Below are 26508 nucleotides of genomic sequence, written 5' to 3'. Positions count from 1 at the left end.
TAACACCCCTCCTCTGTTCCCCAAAAAGGCCCCGGTCTTCCTACCGCACCGTGTGTGTCCGCGCATCCAGCTTTTAACGAGAGGAGCTGGTGTCTTCCTCTGCTTTGTCCTCACTCAAATGTCCTCGTCATGAATGAAGTTGTAGTTCTCACGTGGCACTTTTCCATGATCTAACTTGGGAGACAGACGCCCATCTGAAGTTGTACATGAAAGACACCATCAGCAGTGACGTGCCCAAAGTGATTGAGTGGCCACGCTTCTAGCAAACTCCCTTCAAAGTGCTCTTTTTATGAAAGCCAAGCATTGCTGGCTACGGAGAAACACATAATCCAATCGAGAATGTGGGGGACTTTGAAAAATGTCTAGCCCTCCCCTACTGCAATGGATCCTCTTTCACACATGTGTAGTCGCCCCTAGGAACTTCAGTTTCTCTGGGATTTTATTTTGCATGCAAGTAGCTGTAAACAATAAAAGGCGAGTAAGAAAGGAGAATATGAATAAGGTGAGCTATATCGGATTTCTAAACGACTCTCCTTTCCTAATTTGTTACTGTGATAGTGATTACTATTCTTATGAAGTAGAGATTCTCTTTAGGCTGCTCTTTTTTTTTTTTCCTCCCTGTCCTCCTAACAGGAGGTCCGTTATGATTTAAAACTCCACTTACCTGCTAAACTGTGAACTCTGGGCTTGAGTCTGCTGATAAGGGTTTTGCCAGAGTTGACCCCAGGATGCAGGGACACGGTAAAGAGGGACCTTGGTTGGGGTGCCGGTCAACCTCCAGCCCATCAGTTAGTGCCCCGCCCACAGATCCTCCCTTCCCTGGGACTGGCCAGACTCAGTCCCTGCTACGAGGGCCCGCCCCTGCCACGGCTGATTGGTCCAGGCTGGACACCTGACCCAAACACCACCCAACCGGATTCTCTTCCTTGATTCTGAGCGGAGAGGAGGAGACTTAGCCCAGGCTGGAGCCTCGTGTGGTGCCGGGCATGCAGGACTTCAAAGGCATTTGAGCTTTGCCCTTTCTTTCAACGCTGTCTTCCCAGATAGCAGCCTTTTCCCTTAAGCTCCCCAGGAGTGCCTCATCGGCCTGGCTTCTCTGGCTCAAGACCAGCCCTAGGGGACGCCCCCGGTGGGAAACTGGAGGCTGGCATCCTGGCACTACCTGTCAGTCGCACCCAAAAGGGGCAGCAGGTGAGGAGCCTGGTCAGGTGCTTGGCCACATGTTTGCCCAGGCAGGGCAGTGGGCAGGCTTGCCTCCCTCCAAGGGCCCCCCAGCCGTGAACAGCTGTCTGAGAGGAGCAGAGAGGCAGGGAAGAGCCGGGGCCCACGCCCAAGACCTCCTGTCTGCAGTCACCAGCCGGGGCAGGAGGGGTCCGCACCAGTCAGAGGAGGAAGTGGAAGCTCAGACACCGGGAAGGACTCACTGGGAGGTGATCTGGAAGCCAGGGGTGAGCTCAGGTCTCAGGCGCTGTCATCTCCATCTCATTGCCAAGGCCACGGGACCGTTTCCTGAGGCTGCCGGCATCTGCATGGGTTGCAGGTCCCCCGTTCCGGATGGAGACTCCGAGGTCCAGCCTGTAAGTGTAGCCACAAGGAGGAACGGGCTGGGTACCGTGCTTGCGAGAATCAGCATCAGCAGATGGCCAAGACGGGGAGTGCCCAGAAGCCCCCTATCCCACCCCCTCCGACTGTGTCGGCCCGGGTGACTGGCTGCTTATGTGGGGTGGGGACCGTGAGCCCCAGCCAGGGAGCCTAGACCTACCTGGAGACGCGTTCCTGGCCAGGCAGCTTCCCTCCACTGACGTCTGGACGTGGCCCTGCTGGCTTCATTTTAGGCATTTAGCTGCGCCCCGATTTTCCTCCCCTGCCTCTCTTTCCTGACAATGGGAAGCGTTGCCCAGCACTGACCTCTGCACACACACCCTCCCCTCCTCCAGACCCCTCAACAGCCAACGCCCGCCGGCGAGTAGATGCCTGTTTCACGTAGCCCAAAAATCCAAATCAATGATTTAAAGAACAACAACAACAACAAAAAAAAAACCTTGTAAAATACTAACTGGTACTTAATATGGGGATTTTTAGATGTGTGTAAGCATATTCAACGCAGGCCTAGGAAGAGCCTTCAGGATTTTTCAAGGGAAAAATCCATGCAACTCGGCTCCTCGCCTACAGGCAGGGGTCACTCCCTGTTTGAAAGCTTCAGCGCCCAGGGGGCGGGGCTCGCCTCTGTGTCCCTTAAGATGGGGGTTGGGCCCTTGGCCTCCGGAGTCCCACAGCCCAGCCCGGGGCCTTTTGCTCCACTCCGGGATCTGCTGCTGACTCCAGCTTCCGGCTCCTGCTCACCCCGGGAGGCAGCAGGTGACCCTGCAGAGGTGGCTCAGTAAATACCAATAAGGAAAGTAAGCAAGCCACAGGGAATGGCCCGAGGCCCCGAGGCCCCGCGGCTGGAGGCGGCGAGCAGGCACTGGCTGCGGTTGGCGGTTGTTGCTTTAGGTTCTTCTCAGTAACCTTATTAACGAGCCCGAGGCGGGCGTTGTGGCGCAGGGGGTTAAACCGTCAGCTGGGCCCCTGCCACCCACGTGAGTCACAGAGGGAGTTCCAGGCTCCTGGCTCAGGGCCCTTTGCAGAGTGATAGAGCTGGTGGAAGCTCGCGCTGCCTCTCCCTCTCACTCTGTAACTCTGCGTTTCAAATAAATCTGTAAATATTAAAAGATAACAAAGTGCCCTAAAGCTGTGGGATGGAATGAGAGGGATTTCGTGTATAAGCAGTTAATAACACACGTCGAATCTAGCATTTAAAATATTTGCATGGTGTTCTTGGGTGACTGTGGTGCCTTTTAGTAACCGATTTAAAACCCTTTGATGTGCTAGAAATCTGTATGCATCTGCTTCACATACTGCTTTCATCCCCGTAATATAAGGAGCCAGCAGTGGGGTTGCTGGATTATGTGGTAATTCGTGTTTGTTTTTGAGGACCATCCACACAGCTTTCTATAATGCTTGTGCTAGTTCACCTGCTGCACAACAGGATACAGCAGCTTCATTTTTGGGAGGAGGGATGGAGGGAGGTTGGCTTTTAGCACAGTGGTTAAGAGGCCACTTGGGATGCCCATGTGCTATATGGGAAGGTCTGAGTTCCAGCCTTGGCTCTGCTTCTGATTCCAGCTTCCTGCACCATGGGAGGCAGCAGGCAATTGACTCAAGTGGTTGGGTCCCTCCAACCCAGGGAGAAGACCTGGTTTGTGTTCCTGGCTCCTGGCTTTGACCTGGTCATATGCCAGCTATTACAAAGCCATATGGGGAGTGAGCAGGTGGATAGAAGACCTCTCTCTGTGTTGCTTTTTCAAATAAATAATAGTAAAGTTTCATTCTCTAGCATCCTTCTCAGCACTTGTTGTCTTTCATCTTTTTGATAATAGCCATTCTAACAGGTGTTAGGTGATTCTCATTATGGTTTCAATGTGAATTTCTCTGTTGGTTAGTGATCTATATTCCTGAAAGTCATTTGCATTAATTCTTTTGAGAAATATTCATTCAAGCTGTTTGCCCATTTTTAATCTGGTTGTTTCCTTGTTATTGAATTGTTTGAGTCTGATGTATTTAGGATGTTCATTCCATACCAATTCTGTGGCTTGGAAATGTTTTCTGTATTGCATATTCTGTCTCTTAACTTTTCTGATGGTTTTTCTTTGTTGTCCAGAGACTTTTTAGCTTGATATAATACCAATAATTATTTATGCTTCTGCTTTTGTGGTCATGGCTATGAAATCATTGCCCAAACCAATGGTAGGATTTTTTTCTCTCTTTTCTGATAGTGCTTTTACAATTTCAAGTACTATTTTTACATTTTTAATCCATTTGGATTTGATTTTTGTTTGTGTTTTGAGATGGGGCTCTAAATTAATACTTCTGTGCATGGATAGTGAGTTTTCCCAACACCACATATGAAAGAAACATCCTTTCCTCCTTGGGTGCTCTTGGAAATGTTTGCAAAGATCAGTTGACCAGAACTCAGTGAAGCTCCTTCCTTCACATACTACTCGTTAGCTACCCAGTAGCATGCCTGATTTGTGACAACTACAATTATCTCCAGACTCCAGCTGACACTCACTGGTCTAAGTCAGAAGTTGAGCATCCAGAATCAGACCTACTAGTTTTAAGTCCTCATCCTATCTCTTACCAACTCTGTACATTTCAGAGCTTACCTTCCCCACACATCAGCTACCACATCTGGACAATGGAAGCTTAATAGTCCATATCTAATGTATTTTATGAATACATTAACTAATGTATTTTGTGAATACATTAGATATATACATTATATATACACATTAGATACATAGTCCCTATCTAATGTATTTTATAAAATACATAAAAATGTATTTTTTGAGGATTAAATAAGTTTGTATGTAAAGCCCTTAAATCAGTCATGACATGTAGTCAAAGTTAAACAACCACTACTCATAGACATCTACTACTTGCAAAGGCATTTCATATATATGTTCTGCCACTAGATCCGCATTAACCACCTTTTGTATGGATGTGTGAGGGAAGGTTGAGCTGAGGATGTGCGGTGAAGGTCTGTGTTGGGTAGGGCATGCTATATTTTCTTCTCTGCTTCCAGATAAGGAAACTGTAGTATAGAGAAAATAAATGGGATTTCCTGAAGTCAATCACACTACGTAACAGAAAACTTACCATCTCCATCTTGTTCACGTGAAATGCACAGTTCAGGGCAATAAGTACTTCCCCTTCACTGTGCAACCGTCAGCACCATTCATCCCAAAGTAAAACTGTACCCATGAAACAGTAACTCTCCAGTGCTCCTATGCCCAGGCCCCCTCCAGAAACCATCATTCTGCTTTATGTCTCTTTGTATTTGCCTACAGTAGGTTCCACTGAATGATGGACTCGTACAATATTTGTACTTTTGTGTCTGGCTTTTTTCACACAGTGTAATAGTATTTGAGGTTCATGGATGAGTTGTTTTGTAACATGTGTCAGAATTTTCTGCTTTTGCAGGCTGAATGATATTCCATCGAATGTATACACACCTGTTGATCAACACAGGATGCTTATAATTTCGGCTGTTGGAAGCCACTGTAGACTGAATGTGTTCCACCAAAATGCATAGGTTGAAATCCCAGCACCTGAGGTGACTAGGACCTGGGGCCTTTGGGAGGCCATTTTGTCATGAGGCCCCTGCCTTGAGATTAGTACCACAGAGAATTCCTTTCCTCCTTCTGCCATGTGGGTTACAGTACAAAGACAGCCTTCCATAATCCAGGAAGCCAGTCCTCATCAGGCCTGAACTATTCCAGTGTCTTGGTCCTGGAATTCAGTCTCCAGCACTGTACAAAATTTCTGGTGTTTGTAAACCACCTAGTATGTGGTAATTTATTATAGAGTCACATAGCTTTTAAGACTTCTGACGCCATGTCTACTTTTTCACAAAAGGAACTGACCCTTGTATATATCCCCAAATATCCCCCAAACTCAAGAAGTTTTTATGGAAATAAACTTCACATGGAAAATGATTACCAAGTTAGATATTGATTCTGGATGAAAAGCAAGAAGCCCAGGGGCTAGCAGTTGTATGTAACAAATGCCAAAGCACATTTTGTAATCTGCACAGTGCACTGAGCATTGGAACAGCAAACCACACAATGTGATAGAGAGTTTCTGAGTAGGAACGAGTGATCAGGCTATGCGGACTAGAAATGAACAAACGCTCCTTCTACTACACAATGTGCTTTCAGGGCAGCTTCTTTATGAAAGGTTATTTCTTGCTATCTATTCAATCACTTGATTTTACTAGACATTCCCTTTTCTTTTAATGCCAGTCTTTGCCTGTTCTCAAAATCTGGTATGGTTTGAATAGATCCTTGCCTGGAAACAGAGTTGTTTTGTTTTGAATGTAAAAGAAGACAATGGCATTAAAAAAAACATTTATTCATTTATTTGAGAGGCAGAGTTATAGACAGAGAGAGGTCTTCCATCTTCTGGTTCACTCTTCAGATGGCTGCAATGGCTGGAGCTGGGAGCTTCCTGCAGGTTCCCCATGTGGGTGCAGGGGCCACACAGCTTTCCCAGGCCTTTTAGGATGTCAGTGCCACAGGTAGAGGCTTAACGTGTTATGTCACAGCACCAACCCCAACAGTGCAATTCTATTTAAAAATATGTTTTTATTTATTATTTGAGAAACACATAGAGAAACAGAAAGTGTGTGTGTGGGGGGTGCTCCCATACACAGGTTCATTCTCCAAATGTCTGCAATGCCAGGGCTGGGCTAGGCCAAGGAAAACTCAATCCAAGTCTCTCGCCTGGGTGGCTGGGACCCTGCCACCTCCTAGTGTGCATATTAGCAAGAAGCCTAAATCAGGAGTGGAGCCAGGGCTGGAACTCAGGAAATCAGATATGGAAGGAAGTGTCCCAGTTAGCATCTTCCTGGTGGTGGCATTCTAGGAAACACAAGCAACCACGCACTCTTACCCTGTCCTTCTGATTGATGGTCCTTCGAGCTTGGGCTCCACTTACACTATGGAAGGAGAGGGAAATAGAGTGTTACTCTCAGTTCTATTCCCTTTTTTTTCCTTCCCTATCCATCAGGAAGCCGAAAGCATAGCGTTGGTAGAATGTGCACATATGAGGGCATGAAAAAAAATGAATTGAGCAAGTTTTGTGCACCATTTCTATGCATTTATTGAGAACAAAATGCATATATGGAAAAAGAAGTACAAATTGTGTAATTTTAGCATGAGTTAAAGGCTCTTGTATTTGCATTTAAAGTACCATTGCAGAGTATAAAGATGATTATTAAATTCATGCTAATAATTTAAATTCTATGTCAATGTGTAATAATTTTAAATAAAGAGTAAAAGACACCACGAAAAGTTTAAAGACTGTGGAAGAAAAAGAGAAACTGGCCTATGTTTGGCAGAATGCTTCAGCTGGCGGCTGAAATGCCTGCCTTCACATCCACAGTGCCTGGGTTGGGGTCCTGGCTCTGCTTCCAGTTCCAGCTTCCTGCCAGTTCACTTCCTGGGAGGCAGCAGGTGACTTTGACTCAAGCTGCTCTGTTTAACATTTTTTCTATAAAATGAGACTTTTTCCCTTGACTGTTGACAAACTCTTGATTTATCTAAGATAAACTCATTGATTAAGTAAAAGAAAAAATAATCAAAAGAGAGATTGGAATTATTTTTGTAGCTTTTATTGTTCTCTTTTAAAAAATATCCATTTATTTGGAAAACATTGAGCTAGAGAGAGAGAGAGAGAGAGAGTCAGAGACTGACTGGGTCATACCAAGGGCAGGAGCCAGGAATTCCATCTGGTTTTCCCAAATGGGTGGTGGTAACCCAAGTATTTGTGCCACAATCTGCTGCCTCCTAGGGTACACATTAGCAAGAAACTGGATCAGAAGCAAAGGTGGGAATGCATCTCAGGGACCCCAATGTGGAATCTGGTCATCCCAGTTGGTGACACTTGATCGATCCCCAATTGGTGACTACCTGCTGCTCCACAGTGCCAACCTCTAATATATTCTAAGGTAGAAATTTTTTATGATTCTGTTGTATTTTCCTGCCACATTAAAATGTAAATTCAAATTTTAATATTGTCTTATTGTCTGTGACCATAACTTTTGATTGCTTTTTTTCTTTGGGGATTAGTCTGTCTTTACAGTTATTAGTCTATATATTTGATCAAAACAATACAAATTTCATAATTTGGGTATTATTTATATAAACAATACATTTCTGGGACCGACACTAAGCCTCCACGTGGGGTGCCAGCATCCCATATGGGTGCCAGTTTGTGTCCCAGCTGCTCCTCTTTAATCCAGCTCTCTGGTATGGCCTGGGAAAGCAGTGGAAGATGACCCAACTGCTTGGGTCCCTGCACCCACGTTGGGGACCTGGAAGAAACTCCTGCTCCTGGCTTTGTGTTGACCCAGCACCAGCCGTTATGGCCATTTGGGGAGTGAACCAGAGAATGGAAGATCTCACTCTCTTTTTCTACCTATCTCTGTCTGTAACTCTGCCTCTCAAATAAATAAATCTTTAAAAAGTTATTATTACTTTCATATAGCAATTTAATATATAGCACTATTAACATTATCTCCCTAGCTCATCATTTGAAATAGGCAAATAATATCTCACCTTTTTTGTATAAATGAAGAAATTGACATTCGGGTAGGTTAGGTGTCTTACCTAAAGACCTCCAGACTTGCCCAGGAGAGGTGCCAAGATCCAAGGCAGAACTTCTGCCTCCAAACTCAGTACTCATTTACCTGTATCAGCAATTATTCAACATATTGCAGGTTTCTTTATACCATTGCCAGTATAATATCTCACTACATCCTTTAAATGTATTTTATCAAGAACTTTAAGTTGCGATGTAGGGCATTTCTTTTTTTGAAGATAGCTTCATATAAACTAATTAAAAAAAAAACAGTCTTCAAAACATGTTAAACTACTGAGTACTACTAACAGGTTCACCTCCAGCAAATGTTTTTTTGTTAAAAGGATGTAGAAAATATTTCACATTTTATAAAATCTAATAATGTTGGAATAGGATATTAATAGTTTATGGTCTACTAATCACAGTGATTTTTGAAATCATTTAAATTTTTATCTGTGAGTTCTATCCAATGCGCCTTGAAAGAACTTGGTAGCCCTAGAAAACATTCCATTTGTTTTTAAATAATGTTTTTAAATGATATATTACTAAATACAATAGTCAGGTTGATGACACATTCTTTTTCTTGTGGCCGAAGGATGAGTAGTAAGAATACGTGGCGAAAAGCATCACAAGCTTCAGAGGCATAGCTCTTAGCTCTAGATCCAGTGATAAGATAAATAGAACCAGTCACACAGCAACTATGTGCTGTGGCCAGGGTTGAGGCAGAGCTGCAGAATGTGGCTCCCACTCTTGGATATATCTGAGTTCCAACTCTAGTCAAAAGATCACTCTGTCTAGGGTTATGCTGAAAAAGCCAGTGAGTCTTGGGATTTTCCTCTTTCTTTTTTCCTGTTATTGTTTAAGAAAGTATTGAGACACCAAAGAAAGAAAGAATTATTTGGATCAGGCTTTATCTGCTTAACTGTAAATATGGGAATATATGGGAATATATTTGGAGCTGTTTTCTTTCCCAACTTAATGCAAGGATATACACATGCATGCACACACAAGCCATTTTTCCCCATTTTTCAAATGTTTGTTTTTATTAGGACTGAAAAAGAGATGTCCTATCTGAAAAAGAGTTTCAACCTATTTGTAATCATTATAATACAATTTGTAATGTCATTTTAATATTTTTAAAATTTGTATATCTTCATCAGTTTAGAATCCTTGTTCAAATATGTATGTATTCATTATAAACACTCATGCACTATTTTATATTGTTTGTAACTTGCTCTTTTATCAGCCATACAATATTTATCCAGAATCCACTGATAAAGTAGAAATGTCAGAATGTATAAAATTGGGCATGTGTTATGGTGCGGCAGGTTAAGCCATTGCTTCAGAGGGCCAGCCCTAGTCTTGGTTCCTCCACTTCCCATCCAGGTTCTTGCTAATGTGCCTGAGAAGGTAACGTATGATGGCCCAAGTGCTCAGGTTCATGGTACCCACACAGGAGACCTGGATGGATTTCCTGGCTTCTGCCTTAAGCCTTGTTCAGCCCCAGCTGTTGGGGGCATTTGTGGAGTAGATCAGCAGATGAGGGATCTGTCTCTGTCTCTCCCTGTCACTGTGTTTCAAATAAAAATAAACAAATAATAGTAATATCAAAATGTATAAAATAGATTTCCTGTCCTCATGAGGTTATTCAAGTGGGAGATACATGTACTTACAAAGATAAGGTTTGCAGTAACAGTTATCCAAAGGTGAAGAAACTTGAGAATAAGGTAACCTGGGTATGTTTGGGGTGGTGGGATCACAACCAACTTTTCTCCTAGCTGATTCATGAACACCATGGGGTTAGTTATTTTTAAAAGTTAAATAGCCACACATAACAAAAATATAACAAAATTAATCAGCCTCTAGAAAGATATGTTTCACACTGTGTCAAACCAACAGATTTTATTATAGTGCATGGTTACTGTGATTGTGCAAAAAACATAAATGTATTTTACATATTAAATACTTACCAGGAACACTAAAGCTTATCGCAAAAATTGAACAAGAATATTTAAGAAAAATATTTGAAAGGGAGAGTTATTAGAAGACTTTTGGAATTGTTCCTTTCTTCCTTAGCTTTCAGTTGTTTTTTAAGCCAGTAGCATCTCATATTCTAACAACTGTAACTGGACTGACATGGAATGAGCAGACTGGTCCAGTCAGACCATTCTGTAACAGGGAGAAGTTTTCTATTATCACTCCTGTGTATGAAAAAGTAAGCATTTTGGGGCACCTTTGAAAAATTGAATTAAAATGTACATAAAATCTATCCTCTCAACCATTTTTTTAAAGTGTACAGTTGAGTAAGTTATACATTTTCACAATGTTATGCCACTGTCTCCGGAATTATCTCCTATCTAGCAAAACTGAAGCTCTGTATCCATTCAGCAGTACTCATTGTATCTCCTAGTTCTAGCAGCATAAAACTGGCTCTAGTTTTACATATGAAATTTTTTATCTATAGCACTGATATGGTCTTGCTTCAGGAAGACCCATGGCATCTTTATTATCTTGGATATACACTGCAACAAGGTTAATCCTGTGTGTAAAACCTCTTGAGTGGATATCTCAAAGCCTGTTGTATAGCCTGCTGAGTTTTTGGGCACTCTAATACTAAATTAAAGATATGTGAATAACTCCTTAAATATTTTAAATCCTTATTCTATCTTGGAGATTTAATGAGGTCACCCATATTGGTAAGGATAATGACTGTATCATATTATTTTCCAAAGCAAACATTTGTAAGGAAAACAGTGTCCATTAACAGGTTAAATAAATTGTGGTTGCAGTATCAAAAATGTCTAGGAAGTTATATTAGCATGGATCTATCTCATGATAAATTGTTCTTTGGAAAAATCTGATTATCAGATATGTAGTTTGATCATTCAATTCAAAGAATAAAAGACTATGTTTGATTATCTGCATGTGTGCATGTGTTAATATTTGCATTTTCTATATTATGAATGCATTAACATTTGTATGTACATATACATAGGTCACAAAAGAGAGAGACAGAGGTGGAAGGGACTATCCTTTTTTTCATTTTCAGTATAATTTCAGCTATGGGGAAAAGGTATTAGAAACTAAAAATTGGAAGAGTAAAAAATAATTTTAACTATAATTATCTTTGGGTAATGGGATCATGGGTGACTTTTGCTTATTTTAATTTTCTTATTTAATGATTATATAACCTTTATAGTTTGTGTAAAAATGTTATAAATCCAATTAAAGTTAAAAATAAAATTTTATATGCAAATTTTCAGCCATTTCTTATGAAAGGTATATCAATATTACATGGTTATTTTATCTCTGGCCCAAACTAGAAGTCATACAAAGTTCTCTAACACCATGAGATAAAATTCTAGCACACAGTCAATAAACAACATCACTCAACAGAATATATCTTGAATGGTTGACTTTAATAAATTAAGCATTACATGAAAACATACTATCAAAAAGCAGACATAAACATGAATACATATCCCTCAATAACTCCTAAGATATTCTAAATTCAATACCATGAATTTTGTCAACTTAAGTTAACATAATACAATTTAATGTAACATACACAATTCAAAATAACATAATCACATTAAATTTGAGTTAAAAAAACACAGAGAAGTCTCCAAGTTAACATCTACACACCATTTTATTGTTCTATCAGCCAGTATAATAAACTAGGAAAATTTACCATATTTGTTTTACACAGAATGGAAACATGTAGGTTTAAATATTGTTTAAAAGCACTACTGAAATCAGAGCCACGATTAAATTAGGAGAATCTATGTTTCCTCTACTAGTTTATAATTGGGAATGATTTTGACCAACATGTAATGTTTCCTGTTTTGTGAAATTTATTTTCTTTGTTGTATCTTAGATCATGACTCAAGACTTGAGCAACTTCAGTTTCCCACACCTTATGATAGTGTAGGTATCCAAACAACTTTGATCTGATGCTCAGTTATGGGGAGGGCACTGGAGAAATAAGGAAACAGATGAGAAGATATAACTCAAATAAAATAAAATAATAAAAGTCAGTGTGCACATTTTAGCAGTTGTGGAATGGAGGGCATATCCACTGAGAAACCTGCGTTCTAACTCTGGGTGCCCTACAGTGTGACTGGCTAAATCAAAATCTTTGGAAATCAGTTTGTACACTTTAGAAATAAAGTGTTTGGACCAAGTTGGTCAAATTACTAAAATCTCTCTGAGGTGCAGTTACTGCACACTGAGGAACATAACCATGGGCCATTGATTAGTATTGGGTACTGCTTCAGCAACAGTGAAAAATAGCAGTTCAAACACAATTTGAAATAGAAAATTAGCCAAAATTTTCAGTGATGTAACTACAAACCACTGTAATATTATTATCCCATGAATAATTCTTACATTCTTTCACTTCACTGTTTTCTTGGTTATTATGAAGCTTAAATTCTATGTAAAAGTTGAAGTTCTAATATTTAAATGTATTAAAATATTCCAAGGAAACATGTTTATAGCAATTTTAAATATTCATATAATTCCTATGTACTTCTAAAAATCTTAGTATTCTTCAAGTGATCAATGTTACTTGTAAGTAGGAAGTTTAGTATGAACTTCAACGGGTTGTTACTGTCCTTAATTTGAATTATACATGCCCTAATATTATTAATGAAAACTTAATGAATAAATATCTGTACTGATACTTGATACTTTCTAAGGAAATATGAGAAAGGTATACCCATTAAATACATTAAATATTCTCTAGATAATACTACCAAGTGTGATTCTCCCCTTTGCCTCTCAGGCAGTAAACAATAATACAGTACTGTATCTTCACTCCCCTCCCCAAAACTCAGCTTTCTTTTTGCTACAGGAGAAGAGATGACTTCACTGATCCAGATGATTTTTAGCACATTATTCACAAGAAATAATATATTATTTATCACAGTAAGACAGAAGTCACCATTCACATTTGAGACAAATGACTTGGTTCTTTCCAAACACCTCAATTTCTCATTTCCTCCTACATCAGAAGCAACTCTGAGAAGAAATTTATTTAGTTTTCTTTCTTAGGAAGGCCCTGATACAAAGCACCACTTTATTGTTGAGTTGTACAGCCTATAATGGCCAGAAAGGCCATTTTCCCATATGGGAAAATCATCTAGTGCCAAATACACACTGTTACCCTAGTTATGTCTGCCTTCTTGCATTCTAGGTAAGTGGAGTGAATGTGGGGCTCATGGTTGAAAGGAAATGATGTCAAAAACGAACATTTATGCAGTCCTTATAATGTACCTAGTACTTCACATTAACTGATCTCATTCAATTCTCACAACAATCTATGAGGTAATGGTAAGCCACTAAATGTAATAATGTACGAGAAAGTGAGAAAACCCAAGTAAATATTTAATGTGAAGTCTAGAACACACACATTTATGGTCTCACATTCCCCAGAGTAGTGTACCTTTTTCTACATTTCTTTTTACCTCCCTGGAATTTGCAAATATCTTTTTGGCTCTGAAGAGCTGATTCAAAACAATAAACACTCAGTGCTCTGTTCCAGTAGGCAAGGTGTCAGGTCCTGTGGAGAGCACCCGATGAGTAAGAGGCGGCAATCCCCATTGCTGGCAGTCATGCCCACTGCAGGAAGTGTTCTAGATGAGGCAGCATGACAAGGCATCCTTCACAAACGTCTCACGTTCACCTGTGGCACTGAACATCCTCTGAAGGGATCCTCAGCATCTTCCTTAACTTGCACACGCACTTGCACACGCACTGCAGCAAGGAGAGGGATCGGTGTGTGGAACCCCCTGAGTGACCGTTTCACAGTCATGGATGTGCTGAGTTTTCTGACGTTCCAATATGAGATACAAGATGTCTGAGCAACTCCTTAAAGGTTAAGAATTCTTAGTTCATTGTATAGATTTAATGAGGTCCACTATCGCTAATACCAGTTAGGTATGTATTTCTTGGGAAAAGTAGTTTCTGAGTAATAGTACATGATTTTAGGCTCTGAGAGTTACAGCGTGTTTGTAAGGTTGCTATGATTCAGAAATCTTGATAGCACTTACGATTTTTGAGGTTACATGGAGTGTGAAAAAGAGCCCAGGGATTCTGGAGGGAGGCAGCCTTAGTCAGGCAGACTTTAACAGTTCTGACTCCAACTCAGCCACATGCTAGATGGATGGCAAGTTGTTTGGTTTTCCTAAGTCTCTGTAAAATGAATGGACAGTATCTAAATAGTTTTTATAAAGATGAGAAATAACATTTGTAAAGATCTAGCAGGAATTACATATATATATAATAGGTGCCCAATAAATAGTAACTGCTTATTCTCACCCATCACCTTTGCATTTCTGGATTGCACTATTGGCTAAAGTAGCATCTCACCTCTGAGAATGAATAGTAAGTCATAACTTAGATGTTCCATGTCAAGTATGAGACTAGTGAATACATGGATATGCAGAGATCAAATAAATAAATAAAAGTTCTTCAAACATTTTCCATAGATTTTTTCCCATACAGCTGTCTTCTAAATATATAAGTTCTAAAACTGGATTATTGTTGAGGACAATCATTGCCTTAACCCTCTTTGCGGCAATAAGGACCTTGAACTCCTGAGGAATTTCCATTACTAAGGTCTACGTGTATCACTGCCATGACGCTGATATCTATTGGTATCACTTAAATAATAAGGAAAGTAAGATAAAATTTAAAAAGAGAAATTTCAGAGGTGAGATCATTATAAAGTGCCTATGATTGTCACGTAAGCTTGGAACGGATAAAGTACAGTCATATTAAAGCATAAGGCAGAATTCTTAAAATGCTTCATTGATTAGAGTTCTACTTGAACTATTGCCTCTGTTGCCAAGTTCTAACTTGCACAGTGCAAACACAGCTTTGAGCTAACGATCAGTTTTAGATAAAATATACTCAAACATTCATTTAAAAACTGGAACCTTGAGGCAAAATCATCAACAGATTCAGTGTTTTCTATGATGATGATACCTCGATGATTTCCCTTATTACTGGGAACAAATTTAAATAACATGCAGAAGACTTAGTTAAAGTGATCATGGATCACACTGTGTTAAGTAAGAATTATCAGATTATCAAGACATGATAAAGCTTTATGCATTTGAATAGAAAGAAGTTTGATTATTAGCTTTTCATTTGAAGCAGTAATCTACAGTTCGAAAAAATGTTTTCACTGATTCCATTCCTAAGTATATTTTTCATTGTCAGCAGAAGGATCTGGCAACTTATTAAAATAGATTCTTCTAACTATAACTAATTGAATGGTTTTAAGCCCCTGGTTAAAATCAGCAAATTGGTAAATAGCTAAATATCTATGAATGAGAATTATCAAAACACTTTTGAGACCACAGTTCTGCTTGGAGGGCTCCATGGAGGAAGTGCCTCATTTTCAAGAAAAGAATGGCGTTTCTTTTGTTTTCGTTCAATTCTTTCTTGCCTTTCTTTTTTTTCCTAAAAAGAAAATAGGAAACTAAGTTTACATACATACATCAACATTATTTTCAAATCAGTTTGCTTACTGAAGAGCAAAATAATACAATTTAAGATATTTATACATTGAAACCAGTACTGTGGCATAGTAGGTTAAGCCTCCTCCAGGTGTGCCAGCATCCCATATGGGTGCCAGTTCGAGTCCCAGTGCTCCACTTCCGATGCAGCTCCTTGCTAATGGCCTGGGAAAGCAGTGGAAGATGGCCTATGTACTTGGGCCCCTGCATCCGTGTGGGAGACCTGGAAGAAGCTCCTGGCTCCTGGCTTGATTGGTGCAGCTCTAGCTGTTGCAGCCAATTGGAGAGTGAACCAGTGGATGGAAGACCTCTCTCTCTGTCTCTATAATTCTGCCTCTCAAATAAATAAATCTTTTTAAAACAGATATTTATACATTATTTCCCACTTTAATTGGCTACAAAGGAATAGGAGATACACTGATTTATATGTAAACTATCAATAAGTATTACTGTCACTTATTTTTTATAATACTAAAGGTGATATTAAAAATAACATAAAATTTGGGCCGGTGCCGCGGCTCACTAGGCTAATCCTCTGCCTTGAGGCACCGGCACACTGGGTTCTAGTCCCGGTCAGGGCACCGGATTCTGTCCCAGTTGCCCCTCTTCCAGGCCAGCTCTCTGCTGTGGCCCGGGAGTGCAGTGGAGGATGGCCCGAGTCCTTGGGCCCTGCACCCCATGGGAGACCAGGAGAAGCACCTGGCTCCTGCCATCGGATCAGCGCGGTGCGTCGGCCGCGGCGGCCATTGGGGGGTGAACCAATGGCAAAGGAAGACCTTTCTCTCTGTCTCTCTCTCACTGTCCACTTTGTCAAAAAATAAATAAATAAATAAATAAATAAAATTTAAAAAGACCTATAGTTCTTTTCTTTCTTTTAAAGATTTACTTATTTATATATTTGAAAGGCAGAGCAGAGATTGATCTTTCATCCACTGTTTCATTCCTCAAATGGCCTTCAAAAGCCAGGAGCTAGAAACGCCACCCTATTCTACCTCATGGGTGGCAGGAATCTAAGTAGACTGCCTTCCACAGCCTTCCCAGGCACATTAGCAGAAAACTGCATCTGAAGCAGAGCAGCCAAGACTCTTAACAGGCACTCTGTTATAGCATGCCACTGTCACAAGCATTGTTAGCTTAACCCACTGTACTACAACACTGGTCCTCTCTTTTTTAATGTTTATTTTCATCTACTTGAAAAAAAAAAAAAAGCAGTGGGGGAGGGAAGGGCATGCACACACACACACACACTCATGCAAATTTTCCATCTACTGGTTCAGTCCCCAGATGCTCCCAGTAGTCAGGACTGGTCCATACAGAAGTCAGGGGTCCAAATTTCCATCAGTTCTATCATATAGGTGTCAGGGGCCCATGCACTTAAGTCATCATCTGCTGCCTCCCAAGTGCATTAGCAGGAAGCTGGATCAGAAACGTGGTGGCCAGGACTCAAACCTGCACTCTGATATGGATGCAGGTGTCCCAAGTAGTAGCTTAACCCACTGCACCACAATGCCCGCTGCATATCTCTAATTCCATAATTCAAAGATAATAGTTTAGAAGTCAGTGATGATTTTCTGCGAACAGATTATTGGAAGTAAATTGACTGGGCGCAACATTTGAACATGCCTCTGCAACATGAGGGACTTCACGTATTTTTCAAATAGCTGAAAATTCAGCATCACATTTCTTTGCTTATTGTTGATTTTGGACACATTTTCAAACATTCCCCCAGCCCTTTTCTGAATTTTCTGTTCAGTAATCTGGCTCATCTAAAAGTATGCATATCAGTGCTTTTAACTGTTAGGAATTTGTATATTTTCATTAAATATCATCTTTGCATCATTTTACCTGCACTGCCTTTTTTAGTGCTTACCGTTTTACAAAAATGTAGTAAATATTTCAATTACAGAAAAATTTGTAAAGAATAAAAAATATAATCAGGGTTGGCGCTGCGGTGTAGCAGGTAAACCCACCACCTGCACGGCTGGTATCCCATCTCGGCTGCTCCACTTCCAGTCCTGCTCTCTGCTATGCCTGGGAAAGCAGTAGAAGGTGGCCCAAGTCCTTTGGCCCCCGCACCTGTGTGGGAGACCTGGAAAAAGCTCCTTGCTCCTGGCTTTGGATTGGCACAGCTCTGGTCTATGTGGCTATTTGGGGAGTGAACCAGCAGGTGGAAGACCTTTCTCTTTCTCTCTCTCTTCCTCTGTCTCTCCGTAACTCTGCCTTTCAAATAAATAAATAAATCTTTAAAAAATATATCTAATCCAAACCTGTGTACCTACTACCTGCCTTAAAAAATGATATACGACCAATACTTGTGGAGTGCCCTGCATCCACTCCCTTGTCACAACTCCCTCCCTTTCCAGCCCAATGCAGTAATCAGATTCTGAATTAGACACTTAGCATTGCAGTATAAATCTGAATCATTTCATTTCACATGTATTCATTATGAAACCACAAATAATTTTTTTCAGCTGTTTAATAGTTACAATAAAAGATATTATGCCATACATTCCGCCTCTGTATCTGTGAATATGGCATCCAAAGGGTGGATACAAAATTTTCTGAGAAAAAAAAAAAACTATCTGTACTGAACATCTTCAGAGTTCTTTCCATGTCATTATTCTCTAAACATTACAGTGCAACAACTATTTAAACAACATTTCCATTGCATTAAGTGTTAAAAGTAATCTAGAGATTTAAAGTATATGACATGATGTCCATAAGTTATATGCAAATATGCCATTTTATAAAGGGGATGCAAGCTTTCCTGGAACCAATCCCCCATGCCCTCCAAGGGAAGATTTTATAATCTTTTACAACTTCCTTTTCTTTGGCTCATCCTGGTATTTCTAAGATCCATCCATGTGGCGATGCAGCTCTGGTTCATCCATATACAAAATTCTAGCTTAAGAATACATCACAATATATTCATCTATTTTTTATGAAGCACGTATGTATAATGTTCCCATTTTTTCCACTCAAAGCAATGCCATTTTGAACATCTGTGTTTGTATTCTTATGCATGAATTAAATATTGCCATGTGTAATGCACAGGAGTGAAACCAGTGCTTTAAAAGGCATGCACATGACCAACTTCAACTGACAACATCAATTTATTCCCAAAACAGCTGTAGGAATTTACCCTCCAACCAGCACCTACGTTGATTTTTTATTTTGATGTGCAAAAGATTTTGTATTTCATCATGTTTCACTTTATGATTTCTCATGGTATTTCTAGACTTAGAAAAGCATTTCCAGTACAGTAAGTGTTAAGCTGTGTAGAGTGCTGAAAGGGCCAGGACATGGGGACAGAAAAGCAACGTGAGATTGGCTAAATGGCCTGGGAACCTGTGACTTTCTAAATACAGTGTCAATGTAGTGATGGGACAGGTACAAGACTGGAGTGGGCTGAGGATGAAATGGCTATGGGGAACCAAGAAAATACGGACAAAGCTTTTTAAAAATAGAGTGATAAGGAAAAGCAGAAAAAAAGTGGAACCCTTGATGGAAGGAATTGAGGGAACCTATCTTTATTTTAGGTATTCTTTGGGTACACAATGGGAATGATTCAGAAAGGTAGAAAGAAAGTACGCTGAATTCACAAAAGGGTGAGAAGGGAAATTTACATTTTACTTGATAGGAATAGTCCTGTTTCATATTATTTTCAAAAATGCCACCTTTCATATTTTTATGTTTTTTTATTATAGTAGGTTAAGTTTTGAACCAGTGTTTCTCTGTATATACTCCCTTCAAAGAAATGACTGTGTATCTGGAGATTAGTGAGCAATCCAAAACATTTAGCTGGGTATACTTGAAATACTAATAGTAAAGCTAAGAAACAATTAAAAGTAGAGAACAAACAAAATTGAAACTCCCCACCCCCCAAAATACAGAAGATTAATGAAATGAAGAGCTGGTTTCTTACAAAAAAAGATATACCATTGGACAACTAACCAAAAAAAAAAAGAAAAAAACAAACAAAAAACTAAAAACCAAAAAACAACAAAAAAAGAGGGAGGAGATACAAATTAATAAACTTAGGAGATTAAAAAGAAAGGAGATATAATGATGGATACCACATAAATAAAAAGAATCGTCAGGAATTACTATAAACAGCTATATGCCAATAAATTGGAAAATCCAGAAGAAAATGATAAATTCTTGAACACATACCATCTACCAAATTGAGTTATGAAGACACAGAAAACCTAAACAGACAAATAACCAAGACAGAGATTGAATCAGTAATAAAGAGCTTCCCAACAAAGAAAAGACCAGGACCAGATGGCTTCACTGTTGAATTTTACAAGACTCAAAGAAGAACTAATTCTAATTCTTCTCAAGCTATTCAAAACAATTGAAAGGGAGAGTATCCTCCCAAACTCCTACAAAGCCAGCATTACCTTAATACATCACATTAACAAACTGAAGAATAAAAACCATATGATTATCTCAATAGATGCAGAGAAACCAACATCCTTAAGTACACTGGGTATAGAAGGAACATTCCTTAACACCAGGCAATTTATGACAAATCCATAGCCAGCATTATATTGAATGAGAAAAGCTGGGATCATTTCCAGTAAGATCTGGAAACTGATGAGGATGCCTACTTTCACCACTGCTATTTAATATAGTCCTGGAAGTTTTAGCCAGAACCATTAGATAAGAAAAAGAAATCAAAGGGATATATACTGGAAAGCAGGAAGTCAGATTATCTCTATTTGCAGATGACATAATTTAATATACAGAGTTACCAAAAGACTCCTCTGAGAGACTACCGGAACTCATAAAAGAGTTTGGTAGGGTGGCAAGATAGAAAATTAAAACACAAAAATAGCCTTTGTATACAAAGGCTAAGAAAGAACTAAGATCAATCCCATTCACAATAGTTACAAAAAGATTAAATACCTTGGAATAAATTTAACCAAGGAAGTAAAAGATCTCTACAATGAAAATTACAAAATATTAAATAAATAAATAGAAGATATTAAAAAATGGAAAATCTTCCATGTTCATGGATTGGAAGAATTAATATCAAAATGTCCATACTACCAAAAGCAATTTATAGATTCAATGTGATCCCAATCAAAATACTAACAACATTCTCCTCATATTTAGAAAAAATGATGCTAAAAATCATAAGGAAACACCATAGACTCCAAATTGCTAAAGCAATCTTAAACAACAAAAACAAAGCCAGTGGTGTCACAATACCAAATTTCAAGACATACTACAGGGCAGTTACAATCAAAATAGTCAGTACTGGCACAAGAATAGACATGTAGACCCATGGGACAACATAGAAACGCCAGAAATGAATCCACACATATGCAAACAGCTAATCTTTGACAAAAGAGCTAAAATCAGTCTCTGGAGAAAGAGAGGTCTCTTCAACAAATGTTACTGGGAAAATTGAATCTCTGCACACAGAATTAAGAAACATGACCGCTACGTAACACATTATACAAAAACTAAAAATGGATCAAGATGTAAATCGACAAACTGATATCATTAAATTACTAGAACACTGGTTGCTTTGCAAAATGTTGATATAGGCCCAGACTTCTTGGAAAAGACCCCAGAAGCAATGATAACCAATGCTAAAATAACAAATGGGATTACGTCAAGCTGAGAAGCTTCTGCACTGCAAGGACACACTCAGCAAACTGAAGAGGAACTGACAGAATGGGAGAAATTATTTGCAAGCTAGGCAGCTGATAAAGGATTAATATCCAGAATCTAAAAAGAGCTAAAGAAACTCAACAACAACAAAACAAACAATCCAGTTAAGCAATGGGCAAAGGGCTTCAATAAGCATTTTTCAAGAGAAGAAATTCAAATGGCCAACAGACACATGAAAAAATGCTCGGGGCCGGCGCCGTGGCTCACTTTGTTAATCCTCCACTTGTGGCGCCAGCATCCCATATGGGCGCCGGGTTCTAATCACGGTTGCTCCTCTTCCAGTCCAGCTCTCTGCTGTGGCCCAGGAGGGCAGTGGAGGATGGCCCAAGTGCTTGGGCCCCTGCACCCGCATGGGAGACCAGGGAGAAGAACTGGCTCCTGCTTCAGATCTGCACAGCACCGGCTATAGCAGCCATTTGGGGAGTGAACCAATGGAAGGAAGACCTTTCTTTTTCTCTTTCTCACTGTCTATAACTCTACCTGTCAAATAAATTTAAAAAATAATAAATAAAAAAAATGCTCAGGATCATTAGTCATCAGGGAAATGCAAATCAAAACCACAATGAGGTTTCACTTAACCCCAGTTAGAATGGCTTTCACACTGAAATCAAAAAACAATAAATGCTGGTGAAGATGTAGGGAAAAATCCCTAATACACTATTGGTGGGAATGTAAACTAGTACAGCCATTGTGGAAAACAATATGGAGATATCCCAGAAAGCTGAAAATACATATACCATATGACCCTGGCATTCCACTCCTGGGAATTTATCCAAAAGAAATGAAATCAGCATATGAAAGTTATCTATATCCCCAGTTTATTGCAGCTAAATTCACAATAGCTAAGATACAGAATCAACCCATATTTCCATCAACTGATGACTGCATAAAGAAAATGTGGGGTGTATATATATATATATATTTATAGATGTGAGATATATATATATATATATATATGTATGTATATATATATGTTATGGAATACTACTCAAGTGTAAAAACAATGAAATCCTATCTTTTGCAATAAAATGGATCCAACTGGAAACAGCTGTACTTAGTGAATTAAGCCAGTCCCCAAAAGACAAATACTATGTGTTTCCTCTGATAACTAATAGAGTATGGTAAAATGTAATATATACAAGTGAAACTGACATTTTGAGACTTGATGACTGTTTACAGCCCTTGTCTCTTCTATTGATCAACAGTATTTTTTTTTCTTTTTCCTATTTGTTGAATTCTTCACTTAGTATAGGGTTAATCTTTTCAGTAGAAGGTAAACTGAAAGTAGATCATTGTAAAAATTAAGAGAGGGAATAAGACAGGAAGGAGGAAGAAGGGTAAGAGATTGGCTGAGTAGGAGAGTTGGTTGGGAAGTATCACTATGCTCTCAAATCTATATATAAGAATTACATGAAATTTGTTTATCTTAAACTTTTTTTTTAAAATAAAGAAGTATAAAAAAATACTATAATTATAAAAAGTGAGGCCGGTGCTGTGGTGTAGAAGGTTTAGCCTCCGTCTGCAGTGTCAGCATCCCATGTGGGTGCCAGTTTGAGTCATGGCTGCTCCTCTTCCTATCCAGCTCCCTGATAATTCAATACACCTGTGAGGGCAGCAGAAGATGGGCCCCTGCACCCACGTGGGAGACTCAGTGGATGCTCCTGTCTTCTGGCTTCAGCCTGGCCCTAGCAGCCATTTGGGAATTGAACCAGCAGGTAGAGGCTCTCTCTTGATCTCTCCTTCTCTCTTGATCTCTTCCTTCTTGTTTTCTCTCTCATTCTCTCACCTTCTCTGTGTCTCTGTCTTTCAAATAAATAAATAAATTTTAAATAATAAGTAAAAAATAACTGATTTAATCATTAAGGAAACTTTATTCTATTTTCAAGAAAATGTCAAAACAAAAGTAAAAACTCAAGCATTTATAATTAATTGCTTGAAGTAATATTAGTAGTGAGTATAAGAAGACTTATAAATGCTTTTTTAGAACATATGCCATTTAGTAGTTAAACCAAAGGAAATCACTATGAAACATCACCTTTCTCTTTCAAACTAGTGAACCAATTTGGATTGTCTTAATTTGTTACTATTTCTTGTAGGGAATTAGCAAATGTCAGTACTTAAGTCAACATATAAACATAAATGCTGAGTATATTTATTAGGATTACATTAAATTACATAAAGGAGAGGTAATTACTTCTTTATAACATCATTGACAGATTAAGTTTTTCTGTCCAAGAGTAGTTTTGTAAAGGATGTACTTTTCTCTGAAGGGAGGAGAGAACTTCCACCTGGCTTGTGGCCTTGTCTAAATACTGACTGAGTTTGTGGATTCAAAAGACTTCCAGAGCCTAGGCAGCTCATGTCAAGAGCCTTGGGTGATCACTGACGTCATACGTAAGAGTGTCAATTGTTAACAACATGAGTCACTGTGCACTAACTCCCTATGCAGGCCCTCTGTCCTCAATGAGTTGTATTATGAAAGCTAAATGTGATACTTATTCTCAAACAGGTTTGTGTGTGTGCAATTTTGCTGAAATCTTTACTTAGCGTAGAGCTGGTCTTCCGTGTACAAAGTTAACTGCAAATGAATCTTGATGGAGAATGGGACTGGGAAGGGCAAAGGAAGGGAGAGGAGGGCGGGAGTGTGGGTGAGAGGCGGGCATGGCGGGAAGAGTCACTCTATTCCTAAGGTTGTACACATGAAATTTGTATTCCTTAAAAATTAATTAATTTAAAAAAAGAGTTGTTTTGTTCTGTTTTCTGAAGTTTTCAACTGCATCCTTCAAGAGTATTGGTCTTGTGCATTTTGTACATTAATCCTACCATCAAATAGCTCATTTTGGTGTCATTCTAGATACTTTTGATTCTAAAGTTCATTTTAAAAAATAAACAATAGGCAGAAATTCTGAAACAGAGCTATGAAGAGAAATTTGCCACAATATTTAGATATATAAAACATAACAATGAAACAGTGTGGTACTGGAATATATATATAGTGAAATTTGACCAATGAGATAGAAAGTCAATAGATAGCCCTGAAAATATTTAGTGGGTAAAAGATGAATTTGAAGAAATAAAGTTTTATATTCCCTATCACATATTAGGATAAATTCTAAACAGAACAAATGTTAAAAAGATAATAAAGTCATGTTATTTGAAAAACAAGAGAATTTTATTTAACTTCAACTTACAGAGAAGGATATTTAAACTATGCTTGAATATCAGAAGTCAAAAGATAAGACTGAAAACTTGAGACCTAAATATAAAACTAAACTCTTCATGGAATAAAATATTATAAAGTTGGCAAATAGTAATATAGCAGGGAAAAAATATCTGTAACTCCTCCCAGAAATAAGCTAATTTACATAAAATGCTTCTAGAAATCAATAAGAAAAAGACCAACAACTAATAGAAAATGTTTAAAGTCTATGAATTGACAGTTTACAGAATTCCAAAATAAAACATTTTAAAAGTGTGTGTGTATATATATATATATATATATATAAATTTCATACAGATGAAAAGGTGTTCAAGCTCAATCCTGACCACAGAAATGCAAATAAAAAATATCTTGGATGATATTTTTTAATGGGTTGACTGGCAAGAATTAAAAAAAATTTGATATAAAACCTCTATTAAAAAGACTATGGGGGGACTGGCGCTGTGCTGCAGTGGGTTAACGCCATAGCCTGAAGTGCCGGCATCCCATATGGGCACCTGTGTGAGTCCCAGCTGCTCCACTTCCAATCCAGCTCTCTGCTATGGCCTGGGAAAGCAGTACAAGATGGCCCAAGTCCTTGGGCCCCTGCACCCGTGTGGAAGACCCAGAAGAAGCTCCTGGTTCCTGGCTTCGGATCAGCTCAGCTCTGGCCGTTGCGGTCATTTGAGGAGTGAACCAGCAGATGGAAGCCTCACTCTCTCTCTGGCTCTACCTTGCTATGTAACTCTGTATTTCAAATAAATGAAATAAATCTTTAAAAAAATAATAATAATAATAAAGACTATGGAAAAATTCCATACATTTTGATTGTAGAATCATGTAAATATGTAAACTATTCATATAAGTTATTAAATCATACAAAGTACCTATTTACAATAATGTATGAATTATTAAAAGCAGATATACATATTGATACTTTAAAGTGGAAAATGATATCTTGCTTAAAATCAGAATACCCTCAATAGTTTACTTGTCTGCTTTCCATGATTTCAGATATAAAATAAAAATAAAAGAATGGGCATGACTGGTAAATTACTGCATGTGGGGATTCAAGTAAGAAAGGATATTATTTATCTAAATATCTGAGAGAAAAATAGAAGCACTAACAGAAATCAGTTAATTAAAGAGAATGTGATATACAAAGAAGAGAATAAATTCAATAAGACATTTTCCAGGTAGAAATGGTAAACTGGTATGGGACAAACAGAACTGGAATTACAGACATAAAAAGCTCAGAAAATTGCAAGGGAAAGACACAAGTACACTAACAAGTAACACCTACCAGCCATTTTTCATATTCATCAATAGCTTGTTTATCTTTATCTTTTTTCTCAGCTCTTTTAAGTTCTTCCTTTCTTTTCTCATTTATTTTCTCTTTTTCCTTTTGTTTGAAAAAAGCTTCCTTTTTTTCATTCCTATGTAAGATAGTACAAAACACTGGAAGGTTAAAGAATATATAATAAGATTCCTTAAAATAAATTTTAGCTGCAATGGAATTGAGATGCATGAACAGACTTCAAGAAAATCAATTTTTAAAAAGCAGGAAAAAAATTTGTAATCTACAAAAGTATTTATTGGGGCCAGTGCTATAGCACAGAGGGTTAAAGACCTGGCCTGCAGCACTGGCATCCCACATGGGCGCCGGTGCGAGTGTTGGCTGCTCCACTTCTGATTTAGCTTTCTGTTAATGCGCCTGGGAAAGCAGCGGAGGATAGTGCAAGTGCTTGGGTGCTTGGGTGCTTGGGCCCCTGCACCCATGTAGGAGACCCACAAGAAGCTCCTGGATCCTGGATTTGGATCAGCTCAGCTCCGGCCACTGCGGCCATTTGGGGAGCGAACCAGCAGATGGAACTCCTCTCTATGTCTGTCTCTACCTCTCTCTGTAACTCTGTCTTT

The 26508-nt window shown here is 38.9% G+C and overlaps 2 protein-coding genes across 6 annotated transcripts in view; both read right to left on the bottom strand.

Annotated features, from left to right (window-relative positions):
• LOC133765234 (ATP-binding cassette sub-family E member 1-like) overlaps positions 1 to 26508 on the bottom strand; it is a 1116285-nt gene that overhangs the window by 478832 nt on the left and 610945 nt on the right. The window lies entirely within an intron of this gene.
• The window catches only part of MAP9 (microtubule associated protein 9), a 40425-nt gene continuing 25498 nt past the window's right edge, over positions 11582 to 26508 (bottom strand). For 4 of the 5 annotated variants that reach the window (XM_062199454.1, XM_062199456.1, XM_062199457.1 and 1 more), the window contains exons 13-14: positions 25895 to 26027; positions 11582 to 15651 (exon numbers count right to left, since the gene is read on the bottom strand). In XM_062199454.1, coding sequence (XP_062055438.1) covers positions 15529 to 15651; positions 25895 to 26027 — 256 coding nt within the window. In that variant the 3' untranslated portion in view covers positions 11582 to 15528. Of the gene's footprint in view, positions 15652 to 22858; positions 23196 to 25894; positions 26028 to 26508 lie in introns of those variants that run through there. The other variant, XM_062199458.1, reaches the window with a different exon arrangement.

Source organism: Lepus europaeus, chromosome 8, assembly GCF_033115175.1.
Source record: "Lepus europaeus isolate LE1 chromosome 8, mLepTim1.pri, whole genome shotgun sequence".
In the NCBI taxonomy this organism is placed as follows: Eukaryota; Metazoa; Chordata; class Mammalia; order Lagomorpha; family Leporidae; genus Lepus; species Lepus europaeus.
The sequence above is the reverse complement of the archived record's forward strand: the minus strand, read 5'-3'. Positions and strand labels throughout refer to the sequence as shown.